At 39.0% G+C, this 19,861-nt stretch overlaps 1 protein-coding gene and 1 non-coding gene across 3 annotated transcripts in view; both read left to right on the plus strand.

Annotated features, from left to right (window-relative positions):
* The window catches only part of LOC105384052 (protein prickle-like), a 333,604-nt gene that overhangs the window by 31,701 nt on the left and 282,042 nt on the right, over window positions 1-19,861 (plus strand). For both annotated transcript variants that reach the window (XM_048627919.1, XM_048627920.1), the window contains exons 2-3: window positions 4,562-4,648; window positions 5,067-5,407. In XM_048627919.1, coding sequence (XP_048483876.1) covers window positions 5,262-5,407 — 146 coding nt within the window. In that variant the 5' untranslated portion in view covers window positions 4,562-4,648; window positions 5,067-5,261. The remainder of the gene's footprint in view (window positions 1-4,561; window positions 4,649-5,066; window positions 5,408-19,861) is intronic.
* Trnaw-cca lies at window positions 14,631-14,702 on the plus strand. The gene has a single exon. It is a non-coding gene; the product is annotated as a tRNA-Trp (tRNA).

Below are 19,861 nucleotides of genomic sequence, written 5' to 3' on the forward strand. Positions count from 1 at the left end.
TCTGCTGAAAGAGGACAACGTCCCTCCTCTTCAGTGGAATCGCGGTCGGATAATTAAACTCTACCCAGGATCGGATGGTGTGGTCAGATTAGCGGATATTCGGGTTGCAAATGGAGCAACGCTCAAGCGGGCAATAGGTAGGCTATCTAGACTGCCTTTAGACTAATTACAAAAAAAATCGGTTGTACGTATATACTTGTATACTTATTTATTTTTAAGCAGCGGTTACTGCTTAGGCGGGAGAATGTTCGGTACCGACGAACACTTTAATAATTGTATGTGGGTAGGTTCTTTTATTTTTGACAACCTACTCAGTCGTTGGCAGCCTCTCGTCGGGTTATCTTCTCTTGTATTTCGGCGCGGTCTCGATATTCGCAATATTTGTATTTTCGGTTAAATATTACCAGCTGCTATTAGGCATTATATTTGTGTATACGATTATAAGTGGACATGTGATTTTGTGTGTGAGAACCTCAAGATTAAAACGGATTACTCAAGCATCGGGAGGGCCCTCCACGCCGAGCTTTGGACCTTGAACCATCACGTGAGCAAAAACCTATATAATTTTTATTTTATTAAATATATTTATCCAACAGTGATTGAACAGGTACAGCGGGTCATTTGTAAGTAAAGGTTAATTTGTCATGTGCGGTAATCGAACCCGGGTTGGGTAATGAAGCCGTCTCGGGTTGATTGCTGATCTGGTATCCGCGCTATGTTGATGATGTTGCGAGTGCCCCGCTAATGACGATGGTGTAATTGTGCTCGTGTGAGGTTGTGTGTATTGCGAATACTTTCTTGAGCTTTCTTTCTACTTGTCTATCACATTTCTACAATCTATTAAGAATGCGTTATTAGTAAAGTACGAGTAGTATTGTTTTTTACATAGCAAAAATTAATGTACTTATAACAAAATATTTTTTTTTACATAGCTATGTAATTATATATCACTAGCTGTTCCCGCGAGCTTCGCTTCGCCTTAAAAGGTTTTCCCGTGGGAATTCCGGGATAAAAAGTAGCCTATGTTCTTTCTCAGGGTCTAGACCATATGTATACCAAATTTCATTCAAATCCGTTCAGTAGTTTTGGCGTGAAAGAGTAACAGACAGACAGACAGACAGACAGACAGACAGACACAGTTACTTTCGCATTTATAATATTAGTTAGGATTTTGAATAGTTGTTGCACTAACTGATCGCCGATGGAGCTAATTTGTTATTTCCCAGTCTTTATTATAAATCTCTACGTTTTTAGTTGCTTATAGAAGTTACCATAAATCACCACAAATTGAATATCCTTTTATTTCCATATTAGGTAGGTAAGTACATATCTACTTACTCACGCTTAAATCTTATTATAATTCATTAGGCTGGCACTAAATCCTAACTTCTCCGATTCATATAAACTCCGGTCGTGTTAAACATTTTGTAGCTCAATTCTGAACGTTCTGTTGATTTGAATTTTGTCCGACATCTGATTAATGAGATTAAACTTTGGCAAGATTCGATGTGTGCTTATGATATTTATGACAGTAGCTTCTGATTTTATTTTGAAGTACATAATAGAGGTACTTATCTATTACCTAATAATTCAAAAAATAGAGACTTAATTTAAAATCTGATAACTAGAAATTGTACAGAAAGCATATTCTTCGAAACGGTTTTAAGCATTCCATTCTTGTTCAGAAAGTTAGCATGGCCAATTACTGCCTAACTTGATGCACTCCCTGAGTTATCAAAGGGTTAAAATATATAAGGGTATGGGCTTTTAAATATAGGTACATTATTATAAATCTAAAATAAACTTAAAATCAATTATGTGAGTACCGAATAATTATGTGATATGCTGTCAATCATGATGATGATATAAATGAGATTACTATTGTGTGGTATATGGCGTGGCAGGTACACTGGTGCAGAGTGGCTTGAACAAACATACTATTGTGATAATTGTTATACAAATTATCTACCATTGTGTTTGATCACGTTTAATTCCACCAGGTACTGTTGTATTCACTATCGCTATCATTTCCGGTAATTTGCATACCACTTCCACATTTAATAAAACAGTATTATGTAGGTTAATTAGCTAGAAGTCTAGATAAAAAACATGAAACGTATATTTTGGTAACAAAAACATATTTACCTAAGTACTTATGTATTCGGATCGTATAAGTATCAATAAGTTAATAGAATGACGCAAAAAATCATATCTCTAGATTACTACTTTCATTGCTGAGGTAATAGTCGTCAAGTCAATCATACTCGCTGTGCACAAATCGTGGGAACCTCATATATTATGCATTTATAACAGTAACTAACGTAAGCAAAGCATAATGAAGGAAACAGAAGCCCTATTTCCAAACACCAGTTGACAACCGATAGCAGTGACAACCGACAGCAGTGCCAGCCGCGACTGTCGACTGACGGGATTTATCGCGACGGGTTTCCCGACTCCGGGCCCGCCACGGAATATCAATTGCAACAGTGATCTATCGGCCAAGTCGCTATTCACTTGTGTTATAATTTAATACACCTCTCCGGGTAGTTGTTCGACACTAAACAGACATTTAGTTTGGTAAAGGTTGCTTGTTTGGTGGGTATTTGTTGTGGGAAATATATTGCCGTTTCTTATCGAACAGAGTTCGGCAGTCGGAGTATAGTAAATTACTACCTAGATTCTGTGCATTTACTAAAATAGCGTAACTTTGAATCTAAAAGTAACATAAGAATGTACCCAAGTTTTCCTACCAGGGTCCTATTCTAATTCTAGTCTCTTTCCGATCTCATGCTTTTCATTCAGCTCAACCCCTCCACTGATTGGAGCTGTATGTTTACAGATCAGTCAGCCACCTCTCTCTATACACAGTTCAGATTTATCGATGTAGTATTGGCTCAAGTGCAGGCGGCAGGTGGTTGACCGAGCGGCCTTGCGGGCGCGCACGCAGAGTGCGATAGAGATCACATCAGCGGGCGCCGGCGACACGCATAGCGCATGCGCACTCGTAGGTGTTTGAGTTGGATATACTTCTATAACTTGTCATAATATCAATTTAGGTTTTTTTAAAATTTAAGGTTATAATTAAAGTACCTACCTACTTAATTAGGTACGTATTTCTGAAGCGCGGCAAGCTGACTATACATACAATAGGAGTGTAGGGCATGATAACCATAATAACTGATGAAAGAGATTGACCAAAATCACAATTTAAAATTTATTTTTGCATTGCAAATAGAGTATAGATGCAACAAGAAATGAATAAATATGATAAATGAGTGTAACATAAGATGTACAGCAGCACTAACCATTCAATTTCCGATCGGTTTTGTATGTTATTGAAGTTATTAAATTATAATTGCCGTCGTTAAAAGTAAACACGCTGTAATTGTTACGAACAAATAAACGAATTTGCATTTCAGAAAATTGATTGAAATTAAGGCTATAAAATTGAAATGATCATTCTCCCGTCAGCAGTTGTATGAATTTGTGAATGTTCCCACGAATCCGTGTTACATTTAAATACTCTCGTTCTAAGAAATACTTTTTTAATTTGTCGGTGTCGAGGAGTTCCCGCCGCGTCATGGTGAGTGGGGGATCGAACCCGGGACCTCCCAGCTCGACCGACAAATGATGTAGACGCTGCTAACTTCAGAAGCTATTAAACTTTTAATACGACTATCGGTAGCAAATGCATTCTCATCGCCACTTCCGGCACACTGCAGGCCCTGTAGCACGGCACGCTATTAAGACGTGACAAAAGTTCTCCGTCACGCTCGCTCTTGAGGTTGCGCGATGTGAGTGAGCGCGATGCAAAACTCTTGTCACGTCTTAAATGCGCCCCGTACTAGCCCTTCTGGAGAAGATACGGCACAATAATTATACCCTTCAGTAATTGAAAATGATCATGAATCTTCAAAATATATTTATAATGTTAAAGAATAAAAATCAAAACCTAAATGTTATAGAAAAGTCTCGTAAGCAATCAAAGAATGTTAACGTAATTCATCAGTTATCTACAATTATTGTTATAAGTACGAACAACGTTTGAACTTTTGTGTAGGACCTATTTATTTACCATCTAGTCGTGTACCGTTTGCCTTATCATTATAGCTATCTCTGCGACGACATCAGAGATCCGATCACCCACTTCCGGGACATTCGCTTCTTGCTGCAACTAGGCACATTCACTTAGTGCTGGACTGTGATCATTGCAGGTTCGCAGCACCTAGCTAATGTGAGTTCCCGTAGTGTGGTTCTAAGAATACCATCTTCACTTGTTCAATGTTCTAGCTTAACGCATCGATATTTTTATTTTCGAATAGCTCAATGTTGAATACTCAAGCGTGGTGGTAGGTGTGAACAAATATTGACCCGCCATGTAGCACGTGTTATTTCAGGCCGCACTGCAATTACTTCAACTTACGTCTTTATTGTAGTTGAAGAGCGAGCCCACTCGACTCGCGCACACATCTCATCCGCCAACATATTTGCGCGTCGCCCGCCACTTCATATTTTCGACACGTTTCCACACATCATAAAATTGCGTTTTTTCTGTTCACAGATCCGTGCCATCGTGTCGGCCTCATTACGCACCCATTCTTCCCCGCCGTCAATATTGCCTCAAACATTTCAAGAGCCTCTCCAAACGGTTATAACCTAGACAATTTGTAAAGAGTACTCTTTAGTTTAGCCTTTTAAAAAGTTTGGTGTTGTGCAGCTTTTGGTCGTGTTCTACCACGCGTGATCAACCGGGCATTGTGGGAAAATAACGGGATTACTTGGATTAAAGTTTACCGAAACTATCATCAATTCATCAGAGATCATTCAGCACATCAACTTTGACCTTTACTTAGTAGGAAACAAAGTTTTTATTTCAAATCATCACACTTTGTAGCGCGTTAAAAAACGCTAATGTTTGAAGTCAATTTGACAGCATGAGATATTGCTTTGGTTGTGAGATATTCGTCTTGCGGCAGTAGCTAATTGATCGATTGTTTCGTAAGCTGCATGAGTATTAGTCAAAACAATCTATTACCTAATCTTTCTAAACGATTTATTATACGCAGTTTGGAGAGCCTCTTATAAACAAAGTGAAAGTGCTATAAAACCCTGCAATCAAAAGTGCAAGTGCCAAACCCACCAGTGCAGTGAACAAAACAAGTGCAACAAAACAAAAACCAACAGTGTTAAAAAAAGTATTCAACCCAGTGTATCAGAAACCCGTGAGTGATGGTGTTAATCGTGATGGGTACCAGGAGAGCATGAAGCGCAGCAAGTCGTACACGTGGCTGTCGGGGCTGCTGGGCATGCGCGGCGGCGGCGGCGGCGAGGAGGCGCCCGCGCAGCCCGCCGGTGACGAGTGGGGAGTCGTCACCTGGGCGCGCGCTGAGGTCTCCACGCTTGACAGGTCAGTGCAGATTTCGGTGGTATAATACTTACTCATGTATTTAAAACTTTTTGTAATGATTTAGTATTTTTATTTTACAAAAAATCAGTTTTTATCTGAAAAGGGCTTTACCTACACAGATCGCCATTTTATACATCTAAACGTTTGAAAAATGTACCTATAATGATTTCTGTTTGAAAAAAAAATAGTTTACATAATCTCAATTTTCAATTCAATTCAATAAGCATTAAGTATAAAAAATCTTGTATCGATTTATTTCTTCAGCTCACGCATAATAGGCGCAATTTAGATTTATATCAGATTCCATGAATAAAAAATAAGATTGAACACGTTTTCCAGAAATGATGATCAAATATATAATTTTATTATCGACAGCCTCACGAATTACGATTCAAGTGGAGCCGTGAGTGTGAGCCTAAAGTTTTATTGATATTTAATCAAAATAAAAGTTGTTGTCTGTCGTAAAACCTGAGATTTACCTTAAAACATTTAACTCTTCTATATTTTTGTTAGACGTTCTCATGCACAAGTGTCGATGTCGGGACCGCTATATTTGATTAACATAGTTAGCTTCGCTTAGGATTGTGCTAGAAAATGTGCAAACTAACATCTGCGTACTCATCATCACTGGCCACAGCATCTGTTGTAGACGGTAGTTCCATTGTCATGTAGGTATGCATTAGTTAATGTAACGTTATTTAATTAATTGGATTGATGTTTTTGGCATTGTAGTAGGTAGAGTGTTTGTATGACTTTTATGAGCCTAGCTACTTATTTAGTAGATATAACTAGTCTCGTTAGGATAGTCTTAAAGCTAAGATTTCACATAGACTGACATGATGTAGCAGGCCTAGCCTCCACGTGTGTTGCGGACAAGTTTCGAAACGTTTCCATTCCGTGAATGGCCGGTTCGTGCTCGCGACTACTTCTCTTTTAGTCACCGTGAAATTGCCAGTATTGTGCACGAGCGTTATTGTACCGCAACATGTCACTGTAACCTGTAACTATACTGCGGTGGAGTGATTGGATGCAGTGCATAAAAGCTGATAGAAAGTTCAACTAACTGAGCTCTCAGAATGTTTATAGGCCTTGATTTTAAGTGATACCAATGAAATTTATTTTAAGAAATTTTATAAAATAGCTGCAATTATCTCATTATCAACCAAGGAGAGATCATACAAAATATGAAATTTCCTTCTATTTCTAGAGCCAAGTTAAACATAAATAATGATGTTTCCTTTAGAGGAGTACAGTTAATTAGTTGCTCTCTCGACGTAGACGTTGCAATCTTCATAAAGTATATTCTGGAGTGTTGTTCTGTCGCCATCGCACGAACAATAAACTCACAGCTTTATGCCGACTGCGGCTGCTCGGAACATTATATCTGTTCGTTTCATCCACACCGGGGTTTCAAACTTCACGTTTATCTACTAGACATAAGTCATACCACATGTACAATGTACATGCTCGACATATAAGTCTACGCTGAAATATTGTAACTCAAAGTTGGTGTAGATGATACAGTTTCAGCCTGCCTTGTGCCAATAATTTGTGTAAAGACAATCTGTGCACCGATGTTGTAGTAGAAGTAAACGATTTAGAAAGCTTAATTTAAAAGTTCGATTAATTTAATATTTTAACTTTGTACCTTTTTTATGTAATTGCTCGTAAAAGTTAATTTTATACTTATTGCATAAATGTGGCTTCGACTGTATAATAAGACTGTGCTTTGATAATATTTCATATTTATTGCGTAAACTTGGCAACGTCTGTGTAACTTTACCTTCTACCTACATGCATGTGTACTGTTTTCTACTTCTGCTCCATATTGTCTCCTGTAAAGTTTGCGTTTGTTCGGAACTTGTAATTTATAGACTGGTATGAACTTTATATCTTATACTTATACCTCTATGGTAGAATTAGCTTTAATATTTTATTTGTAGTTTCGGTTATTCTTAGGTCCTATAGTATGATATAACCATTAGAAAGGTTTATAAAATAAATTGATTTTTACGTCGATGAAACAGAAAGTGTCACTGTACAACACTGAGTAACCCGAGTCCACGTTGTTCTGTGCTGTGCTGTACAACCAGACTGTACTGATAATGTTGCGTTCATCACACGGAATTACACTATGTAACGTATTATTCCGCAATGTAATAGAATAGTTACTGGATGCACTAGATCTAGCAGTTTTTGTAGCAGAATGAATAGGAAATGTGCTCACCTATAGCTTTTATCATCAACATAGAATTACCAAATTTTATGTTTTTGATGCGTCTTATAGGATACAGATTGAATAATGGTTCACGCGCCTCTTGTAAGGTTATATTTTAAGAGATCATAATTATGCGTTTCTAATAATAGAAAATAACGCCGATCTCGAAGCTCCAGACCCGTAATATAAGCAATACATATTAGTACATAATATGTGCATCATAATATATGCCGTGGGAACAGCGGTACGTCCTATGAGCCGGCCATTGTCTTAGGGAGGTCACTCTATATAATATGAAGTATATAAGTTTCGGAGATCTGCTCCGCGAGCCACGACTCTACCTCGTGCCGATTTCACGACAGTTCAGCTTTTCAGCTCGTTCGTTAGTTTTTCTTCAATATAGAGTAACCCTCCAGAGCCAAGGGACTCTTCCCGCTCCATATCATTATTATAAAAATTATGAGCAGCGTATAAATCTCTCACCTGGAACAAACAACCTTAAACTTTAACTTTTATTGTTCTACGCCGTCGCTAGCAATTATAAACGCTACTTTGGCTATGAGTTATTGGATAGGAGGGTCAGTGAAGTTAAGCTGCTCGGTTCTTAAAATGAGGTATTGTAGTCATATTTAACTCTACACTACGCTGCTTATTTTAACTATCTTATGAAAAAATTGCTGCATTAAGTTTGTAATAGACAGGAGTCCGTATCGCTAAGACTATCTACCCGCTACTTATAAAGTTCTTCACCTGATTCATTAAAATGAGCGATCCTTCATATCCTCCTCTTTGCAACACCTGCGCCAGTCCTCTGGTGCAGCTGCGGGTCAGATGCGGGTCAGGTGGGTCAGGTGCGGGTCAGGGTCACGTGGAGACAGCGGGTCAGCGCCGGATGAGTAATGCGACTGTAAACTACCATTACCGCGACAACCGAGACGATTCTATTACCGCCCCGCAGATTTATGGGTGGCCATGTTGCATCTCACTTTATTGTGAACACTACCGGCACGCTTGGTATTTATTACTTTATATTTTAATTCAGACAGTGTCAGCCTCCGATAGTTAATTATAAGGATAATTATATCAGCAGCATAAGGCTGGTGATAGGGTTGTGGTGACCTTATAGGAGAACCAGCACTGGCCGTGTGTCGGCTTAATTTTATGGTGGAAGTTTGACGATAATCTATAATATTATCATCAGTTGCTGTATCCTGACACCGCAAATTGCTTGCAAAACTAGCCACGTCCTCCTCACACAGACCTCCCGACGTACCACTACAAACATTACAGCTGGACAAGTTGTTTAATAATCAGCAAATCAAACAGCCCGCCGCTATTACAGCCCTATTCCCACTATTAGTGGTTACTTGGTTAGGCGTGATTTGCAGGCGAAGATGTCTGTAGGCATGTGTAGGTTTGTCATTTGTTTTTAAACTGGTGAAAATATTCAAGAGATGGAGTTGTGGTTAGCGCAGCAGTGGCTGAACCTTCGTATTCTGTCAAGCAAAGGGCTGCCTACTGTTGCTTCGTCCAACGCGGTGGCTTCGATGCCGACTCGGGTTTCAATGAGTCGGTTAAGGTTATTAATTTAACCATAGTATTAGATTGTGTTTAGGGAATAAGATCCCCGTGCCTGTGCACCATAGAAATATAATATATATAAAATCATATTCGCATAAGATATGCATCTACCCTACCCGCTTCCTCTTACTCAAGTACCAACTATAGGATCCTTATAAGTTGATTCCAATGTAAAACTCGATATATTTAACTCAACAACCACAACAGTACAACAAGTCAGTAATGGCTTCCCTGCCGCCGCCGCCGTCCCGGCCACATCAGTCCAAGTTTCCAACCAAATGTGTCGGCCCCAGTGATGTGGAAATGAGGTGTTGCATGGCCAGTGATCCGCTTGTAGCGACCGCGGGCGACCGCAGCCGCGCCGTACTAGGCCACATGCGGCATGAATAAACTCAGTTTAGAACTTCGGTTTACACGATTGATGTAAGCGGCCGGCGGTTTTGTGTTACAGTAGTTTGAGATTGCGTATGAATTCAGTGAATTGAGGATGATATGTTTTACCTATAAATCTAGACTACTACTTAGGTACTTAACTAAATCGAGATTGCATACCATAAGTACCCAAGAAATGTACTTAAGTACTTAATTTGTGTTTGGCTGTATACAAATACGTGTATCCACATTGAAATCACATGTTAAAGATAGTAAATAGTTATTCATTTCGAGATTAAACGAATGTATCCAACTTTGTAATATTGAATACCACTTACTCCGATGATATAAGACGTGTATCTCTGTCACTAATAAAAATGTTCTATCGCGCCGACAAATTATGTTTACTTTTATGTCAATAGGCTCTTATTCACAGGCCATCCATTCCACCTCCATTAATTCTTTATTAACAAACCAATCCAGTACTTTAATAAGTTTTATCCCCTGTCTCGGAGGAGTCATGCTGTTCAAGACATACTTACAGCTTATTTTATTATCCTCTACTCCTAACTCAATATAGCTTGTGCTACCTGCAAGCCATTGCAGACCTTAAATCGTACCCTTTAAGGTCTCATCACGATTACTTTAAGTAAAACTTTCAGAACATAGAACAGAGTAAAACTATCTCTATTTTTTGGACAGTAAGGTGTAAATAGCCAGTTAATGGTGGTCGCGTGCGCACGCGCAGGTCGGTGCGACGATAACAGTAAATATGGCGGGTGGTTTAGGAGCAGCAGTTGAGGTGGCGTCTCAGGCCGTTAGAAATTATCCCCCAGCTATTGGGTATCACCTCGTAAACTGACTTCTACTTGTTCTCGTGACTCAGTGTCAATGAGAACTGCCCTTCGCGGGCGGTAGACACTTTATTTATTAACTGCTTGGTTCTTCAAAACTATAAATTGAATATTTATTTACTCCATTGTCTAGTTTATAACCTGTAAAATGAACTCAGAAGAGATATTCTAAACAAAATATCGAATTTAAACACAAGTGAAGCGATATTGCCGGATAAGCACCACTCAAAGCAAAGTCTCTAAAGCGATATGTAAAAACGATCACTGAAATGTAATAAACCTATCATTGCACTACAGTGAGCCTTTATTAGCATCCCTAAATCCTTTCTACTTCACATATTGCTCTGAGGATCTCCCGATCTCAACCCCGCACTTCTCAACTCTATTATAAAACCCATAAAAATCTGCGCCATGTCACCTTGCACCGCCGCGCACATACGTCACTGCCCCCCTTTTATTATAACGTAAAATCTCAGATTATTCATAGCTTACTCCCAGTACCGTACAGAGAACACAACCCTAACTAAATGAAATAAGGCAGAAAATACAAAAGCTCTGTTCTGAAAAAAGTTTTAAAAAAGGCCACTTGAAAGACGACATTAATCAAATAAATAGCTTTTGACAGTTTTATTCTTTAATATTCTCGGATATTACCGGTTCCGCGGGAAAGCTGTAAATTTCAGGGAAATGCCGCCGCCGCTGAAACCGTTTTATGACAATATAACGTTATTTGAATAGACTATTAAAGGTTACTGTAAAGGGCGTAGTTATTCATTGTTTGAATAAAGAACTGTAATGGCGCGGGCGGCGGCTCCTAGTAAGTTGGCGTTATGGGGCCGGTGTTATATCGGCTCTCGAATAAGCCAGTTTAGATAGCAATAGAACCAATAAGGATTACTTACATTTACACTAAGGTTAGCTGATAGATAGAGCTTGTGGTCGTGAGAAAGCTTTAGTAGAGAAAGCGTTTATTTATAGGGAAGAACTTATTTGTTATGTAGGTGAGTCTAGGTCTTAAATTGGTAAACCCACTGCAATGTTAATAGTTCCAATTTACTCGCTCCTTATTGGTCAGCAGCAAAAAACCAATCACACGACTGTGTTGACACACCAAAAACAATAGTATAATTAACATATTACTAAGCTTTTGTCACAGTCTTGTGACTTACGCAATAGGGGTGAAAGTGGCGCAGAAATGTAGAGGAAATGTCTAGCTCTAGATCAGCAAGGTGCCAATTTCTAAAGCAGGGACCTGTATCATTATGCGGTAATCTCGGTGGATCTTCCGCCTTATCTCTGTATTATTAAAGTTTATTATCCCTCGTAAGTGTTAGGACAAAGGTGCGGCTTATCTAGTTTTTTCCCCGCGTGTACCGTGTCGGGCTGCAACACCGCTTGCCGCCTTAGAAGGGTAGACAGATAAAAGCTTTCAAAGTTCCGAAGATAAGTTAAGGGATAGATATTAAATTACCTAAAACGCGAGAAATCTTAAGTAACTTTACCTGTATCTTTTAGCCTTTCAAACGATTGGATAGATTGAAATTCTGGAATTACAGAAATCACAACCAAACCCTAGTAGTATTATAAAATATAAAAAGCCTGACTTTTACTAAATGTAAATCCCGTTTAAACTGAATGATGACGGTAGCGGGGGTGAGGCACTAGCCCGGAGGCAATCGCTGAGGGGGGAGGGTCACAGGCATACTTCCTGAAATGCACAGTTCGGGTGACAATATCCTCGACATCCGGCCAAGATGGTGGGCATCATCATAATTTGGTAATGTACTGCCTCAGGATGGACCGGGAGCTGGGAGGCGCGTCATACTGAAGTTGGTGACAGTTTCAGTAGTAAAATTATTGCGTGCCTTTTCAAGCGACTTGTTAACTCTATTTGAAAATGGTTACGCATTAGTATCGTTTAAACAGTCATCAATTCTACGTTCATTGTTAATTAACAAAAACCTAATACATAGATAGGTTCGCCAGCAACGTAAAGGTTCCAGTCAGCGACATATCAAATGGCAATGACCAGCGTAACTTTTTTATTGCTAGAGAGTGTAGTATCTAGTGATTTGTTCGTTATAATTCTACTATCTCTACCTATGACAAAACGAGTGCGTGCTGATAAAAAGATAACAGACGGATAAAGTGAGTTTCTCATTTGTTATGGTAACTTAGGTTTATAGTGCTGGCTCCCAGCCTAGAGTCGTCAGTTAGGCGTTTATCTCAAGTGTCCATAACTCTGAGCCGCGCCGGGGGCGCCCCACGGGCACCGGGCGTGAATATACAATATAAAAAGTGAGCCCCGAATGTGCCCCATCCATTGTGGCGCAGATTGATGGCTGCGGCGGGTGACCAGCCTATGGGAAAGCCCCGGACCAGGGCAATATGATGTTATACATGGCATCCTACGTTAGGGAAGCATTTTGAATAATCTCGTATTAAATTAAGTATGTTTCCGTTATTAGATAATCGTATGGAAAGCTTAATGTATAGTCACCATCAACGACTAAGCGAAGTGTATAAAAATTCAAGTACCTAAGGTAAAAGGTATGTAGAGGGAAGTCTGCTTTTTGAAAAGTTTCAATGTTTGAGAAATACATTCGTAAGTGATAATTTTATAATCTACAAAGACGAGCTTAAAGTAAAAAAAAATAGCAGTTGGTTTTTTATATTATTATGAAACCTTACATTTTTATTCACTATTTCTGTAGGTACGTGGCAACACCAGGGCCGCAGGGCTAGGGAGGAGCTTCAGAATATGTCTCAGTGTTAAGCAGATTTAGGGGCTCGTAAACCGGAGCTGAGCCGGCTCGTTTCCCCCCTCTCAACTACCAGGCAACTATGAACCGAGGCCGCCGGTGGCTTTACGATATACTAAAGTGATACTTCGAGGGCGAGCGGAGATTTAAGGATGACAGGGCGGACGGCACTGATAATATTATGATTTTGCTACACTTGTTTATATACTCACGAGTAGTCACGAGCAATGAAAATGTTAGTCTTTTGGTGCTATTGTCACTGGAACTTTTTCATTGCTTGTGAGTGTCGGTAGTGGGTTCCGCTTATCTGGCATAATCTTTATTGACCAAAACTCATTTCGCATAACTCGTATGGTCTAAACTTTTTTGGCCGAACCATCACTTTGCCAAGACTTATGTGGCATAAGGCTCGTTTCGTCTAAAACTCTTTAGGCACTATCTTTAAACACCTAAGTATCGTTTGCTCAAATTTATGTTCGTCTATACGTATGTATAATCTTGTTTCTCCATATGTTATCTTAATAAATAATATATTAAGTATGTAGTAAATGTACAAATTGTGGTATTTTTCTCCTACATCCCGAAAATCACGATATTGTATGATCAAAAAATCGAAAGTTAACGACCAACATAATTATTACAAACCCCATGAGATCGAAACCTAAAAATAGGTGCGACGACGAGCAAAGCGAGGAGGAGCGTGTTAGGTGCACATGTTCATCAAAACCAAAGCGGAGCGCAGCGAAGCGGAGCGGAGCGTTTTCCAAACAGCGGAAACAATACAAGGCACCAGTTTGCGCTATGTAGGGAGACGCTCCGTCAAAGTTAAAGCCAAACGAATATTATTACTTTGTATAAACCTATGCCATAGCATTATTAGGCTATTCAAGATTTGGCCATACCATTATTAGGCTAAACAATGTTATGCGAAATAACTTTTTACTAAATGACATTTATGCCATACGATTTTCGGCGTAACGAGACTTTGACCAAACGTTACTATGCAATACGAGATTAGGCAAAAAAATCTTATGCCAAAAAAGGTAGAACCGTCGGTAGTAAATAAAAAACAACGATTGGCTCTATCTATATAACATAAACATAATCGTAACTTTTTCTATCCAGTTTATTTCTTAGATATGCATAATACTGGTTGATATATCGTTTTAAAGAGCTTTAACATATACATTACATACAGGCAAAGGTAAATATACCAGAGGCGCCATAAATAATGTAAGATTTAATATTCTTTATTTCTCATAAGAACATAAATGTGAGTTAGGATCTTTCATATTTTGCATAATCCAACGCATAACGTGGATATCTCAATGATAACATAATTTTTATCAATTAGTTATCTATTCGCAATACGTCACCCTTGACGTCACCCTAACTACACTGTGTAATAGAACGTACTTTAGCGCCCAGCATTCATCGACTCCGTGGCGCAACGGTAGCGCGTCTGACTCCAGATCAGAAGGTTGCGTGTTCAAATCACGTCGGGGTCAAATTGTCTTTTTATGTTTTTTTGGTTTTATAATGGAATATATTTTATTCCTTTTGTTTCTCCAACAATCTCATACTCGTAAAATGTGCATAATCGTACTGAACTAAGGCCACGTTTGCATACAAATCAGTTGTACCAACAACTTATGAGGCGGGCGTTTATTTGTTATAACTTGTATTAAGTATATTTTTAGCAGGCGGCCTTGAAAGCTAGTTGGTAGACATCTAGGATTTCATGCGCGCGTTTAGGTATGCGGCTTGTCTGCATTTTAATTAAATAACTCTTATGTGTAGATAAAACAATATTTTGAAAATATCAACTGACCTTTGCCTGACTACATCACTATATTTATACGATATAATCCGCACATTTGGCACCTTGTAGTTATACCTAATGTAGGAACGTTCGTACTAGCATGCTGCAGTGGCAATACCGTAATGGCTGATCTTCTAAGAAGCCCGCCCGGGTGCTAAGAGGCATTGTATCTGTGCCAAGTTTCAGGACGCTGAAACAAAGACACAGTTCTTCAGGCGAGAGGTTACGTCTTACAGATAACACACGAGACAGGCTTGAGAGGTATCCGAGGTGATCGTGATAGCGCTAGTTAATCAGTAGGTACTTAGTATTTTACATAGGAGGATACAGGCAAGTTATGCGAAAAAGTTACTTAAGTAATATACTTATTTAGATCTTTATTCATTTCTCGTTATAATAGACTAGTGTTAACGTAAGCAGTGGCCTACGTCCAGCAGTGGACTGCTATATGCTGATGATGGATGATGGGTTAACGTAAAAATCAAAACATTTAATATACACGATTCACTAATAGGTATATGTAATAATAAAAAACATCACCTGAACATTTCCTAACAACCATAATAACCATAATATAACAGTAGACATGGTCAATATAAAATGTTAGTTAAATTAGTAACGGCTATCGTCCTCAGCCGACTATTGAAGTCGAGCACGAAACCGCAAAGGCAAGGAACACTCAAAATATTATCTATGCTAAATTTATCTTGTCATGGTCTAGCTGTGTATCAGGAATCAGGTGTTAGGGTGCTAACATAGACAAACGGGTTCTCTGTATCTACCTGTACCGGTAACCTAATTATGTGAAAGCGCTCATGACATTTAAAAATTCGGGAAATGCTCCGTGAGTGAGCGCTTTGGCATAATCAGGTTACCGGTACAGGTAGATACAGGGAACCCGATTCTCTATGTAAGCACCCTTAGGTACTAATCAGAAACCAAGCAACTATTGGATTTTATACTTGTAGTACTTTTCGATCGTTGATCGTTGTCGTAACAAACAAATACATAATTTAATGCCTTCATTTCATCGTTTCAACGACCCGTGGTGACATTGATTGAGTCGGTAAAAATTAGTGTTGAATTGAAACAACGAACCGTAGCTCTTAATAACTGTGCAGCAGAGTTCTTGATCTTGCTTTGTAGTGGTTCGGTCCGAATGGTACAGGTGTGTCGAATGGCGGGCCGCGGGCCGACCGTGGGAAGCAGGGACTGGTGCTGACCACAAGTTTCATTCCCCTGGACCATCGCGGTCAGTGATGGGGTTTGATCCGTATTAGCTGCTATACATAGAATAGGTGACAGACAGTCAGCACTTTTCACTATATCTGTATACTGTTATAATATAATCACTATAAACTAGGTATACTGTAAATATCCGATGGAACCCTAAGGTTGTCTTGAAAAAATCGCTTTAAGTGATAAGACCGCCATTTTTGTGCATATGTGTTAGTATTTAAGTTAAGTATGTGAGTTAATTTTATGTTTGTGCACAAATAAAGAATATTCTGTCTATCACAATTCCCATTGACCTCGGCATCGGCATCATACGTAAGCGGCATTAGTGTTAGGCAGCGTTCCCACTACGCCGGACCGGCAGATCTGCCGAAAACCGGACACCGGACAGAGTGTTCACATTACATCGGATCCCGGAAGAAATTCAGACAGTCCTCAGTTGAATTTGGACCTCCGCGCACAATCGAGGGGAGCACGAGCGGGGCGAGCGGGGGACAGATACCGGCACAAACTCGTTCACATTACTCCGGGCCCGGTCGTTCTACCGGCAATTCGTAGTGACAAAACGTTCGGTAGAAATGCCGGGCTCGGCAAAAATGCCGGATCCGGGATAATGTGAATAGCTTCATATAAATTGTACAGCCACTAGCTCTTCCGGCAGATTTACCGGCGCGGCAGATCTGCCGGTCCGGCGTAGTGGGAACGCTGCCTAATTCTCCTCTATTTTCGAGGTTGTATTGTTTCTTTCGTACAAGAGCTGTTACCAATTTAATACTCGTATTTTGAATCGTTTCCAAACCGCAAGGCGTCACTCTGTGGCCAGCGTACTGTGGAGGAAACTTTAACTATTTTATACATTATAACTTGTATTTATTTATAAAGACAATATGAAATTTTAATGTTTCTTGATATTGAAAAAATGAAGTGCAATTTGATCATCATCAGCTAAGTAAGGAAGTCATAAATGACTATGAAAATATAAATAAATACAAGTACCCATGTATGAAAAAGCCCTGTTTTGACATAGTTAGTGTATGTATAGTAGTATGAGTATGACCAACGGGCCACAGGGCTGCGGGGCGTGCTTGGGCCTTCCTTCCACTTTTACATGAGATCTGTCCACGCCGGTACCGCGGTCGATGGGAACTGGTGCTGTGGCCAAGTGTTGATAGTAGTTGATTATTGAAGTGTGATTGTACCTCGGAACAATGATTCGTGGCTGAATGATTGTTCTGAGCTCTGTAATGGAAGTGCCGGCTCTCGACTGTGACGGAAATGGCTTCCACGAGAGTTATTTGTGTTTTTGATTACATTTTCTATTGTGTGGCGGATATTAGGTATTATCTCTTAAATAAAGTGTGGATTTAGTTCGGTTATGGGAATAGGAACTTAAGTATGACATGCAACGGTGCTATTGAGCATTACTCAAATGAGAAACTTATAATTTATTATTTTCGGATAATAGTGCTACATATTGCGAACAGAATCAATAAATAATTAAGTAGAAATAGATAAGTATAAAATGTACCAGTTCTAAAATATATAAGTAATGAGGAAATGTGATGGCAATCATGTCATGTTGCTACGAAAGTATTTATTAGCAACTTCGTAGCGCTACTACGAATTTCGTAGCACTTTATATCATTAACAAAACGAAACTAAACCAGTGGTGTTACAAAACATGGTCTATTTAATAGGATAATGAGTGTGGATGAGATAATAGGAAGGAAGCAGGCGATCAACCGTGGTGCTGTGTCCAGAGTGACGAGGCTTTTTTAACTTCTTTGTACGAGATTATTTTCGTAGCGCGCGTGGGATGAGCTTTATGAATTTAGTACTTATACGTATTTTTTTAAATAATCTGACCGTGTGACATAGATAAGTTATCCAATTTAATAACTTGACAGCATTTAAAATGTTTCGAAAATTATGTGATGACAAATAAAGACATAGCTTATGATAGGTGGAGCATTTTTTATGAAACATTTCGAAGATGTCTGACGGTCTAATAAAGAAATCTTCTATAGGATTAATGGGATTAGGAAAGTCTGTAAGTTACAGGCTGTAACTTTTTACAAAACTTTTACAATATACAGGTTTTCCTCTTATAATGTTAATGCTGGAGATATTAAAGATTGTTAATGAAAAACAATCTATGCCTTCTTAAAGATAATAGTTTGGCCCTATGTGCAATTATTATAAATCCGGATTAATCGTCAATCCAGCCAGCAAAGTACTTAGCTCTCGTGTATTCTGCATAAACATACCTGTTCACTCCATTTATTCTACACTGTGACTCCTTCTCGCCCTACAATTAGTATCCAAATAGGATTCCCAGGTTCGTATTCTGCATACCTGACAACTATTTACATAAATAATGACCCTTATCGCGACCGGTTACGGTACCTATTTGATTGCTATCGCGGTTCTTGCGTAAGTCGACGGCGGATTGTCAAATTGTAATTTTTTCGTTGTCGTCTCTCTCCGTGCAGTGATCCAGAGGACCTCTATATCATTATAATCTATGTGCTCATAATAAGGTAGGCTTTTAGACTTATATGATAGCTATAGAGTTTAAATATTTAGTCACAGACGTACCGATCCTAAAGAATAAGCTCTGAATGACTTTCACATCACTTTTTCTTTCACGAATACATCACTACAAGTGCACAAGTTCTTCTATTTACATCACACAACACTTTGGATCCCGTGTCATCACATCATACCACTGATAAAGACACAATTGTTACCAATAAAGTTTTTCACTACACAGCAGTTCTGTCTTAACTTCGATGTATCTGGACACCGGGCCCGTGCTAGCCCTCCCCGCACTGGATGCTCCAGCTCCGGAGCTGAATGTAGTCGTCCACAATCTGTGGGTGACAGGAAGCGGCATTGTGTGGGAGTCGCTTGTCCACAGATTAAGGAGCAGGTGCGCTCATTGGCTGGCGCTATTTGCATAGATACTTGCGCGCGCGCACAGTTGAGATCTAGCTCCGAGGAACGGAATTTAAATGTGTTACAATCTAATGGACCATGTAAATCTAGGTACTTTATAACATCGTTGCGAAGAAAACTACTAGATAACTCAAAACTCAGTTATAGTATCTTTTTATTTATTGTTTGGTAAAAGAGGTGGCCAAATAAAAAAAAAGAAAGCTCATTGAAAGCTCGTTCGTTTCGAAAAGTAAAATAGTTAAACACATTTTTTTTTTTATAGTTAAACACATTTATTTACAAAAGCACAATACAATTTACAGACACATAGATTTGCCAAACCGTGAGGTTTGTTGGCAGAAAATCCTCTCGTTTACAATACGAAGTTTACATTGTATTGAGCAAGTATGTAAGTACACAAATGAACAATATAAGAAGGTACAGATCAATCATAATCATCTTGATAAGGCAGAAGATAGGTAATAATACACTAGTTGTTCATATTTAATATGTCATGTATGAAAATATATTACAGGACAATAAGGTTCTTTATCTTCAACAGTAAGTACAGTAAACAAAGTCACAGTAATTCACCGGGCATGTAATGTAATTTCAACTTAGTTTTAAGCATATTTTTACTTGTACAATTCAGCAAAACATCCGTCGGCAATT

The sequence above is a fragment of the Plutella xylostella genome, chromosome 19, assembly GCF_932276165.1.
Source record: "Plutella xylostella chromosome 19, ilPluXylo3.1, whole genome shotgun sequence".
In the NCBI taxonomy this organism is placed as follows: Eukaryota; Metazoa; Arthropoda; class Insecta; order Lepidoptera; family Plutellidae; genus Plutella; species Plutella xylostella.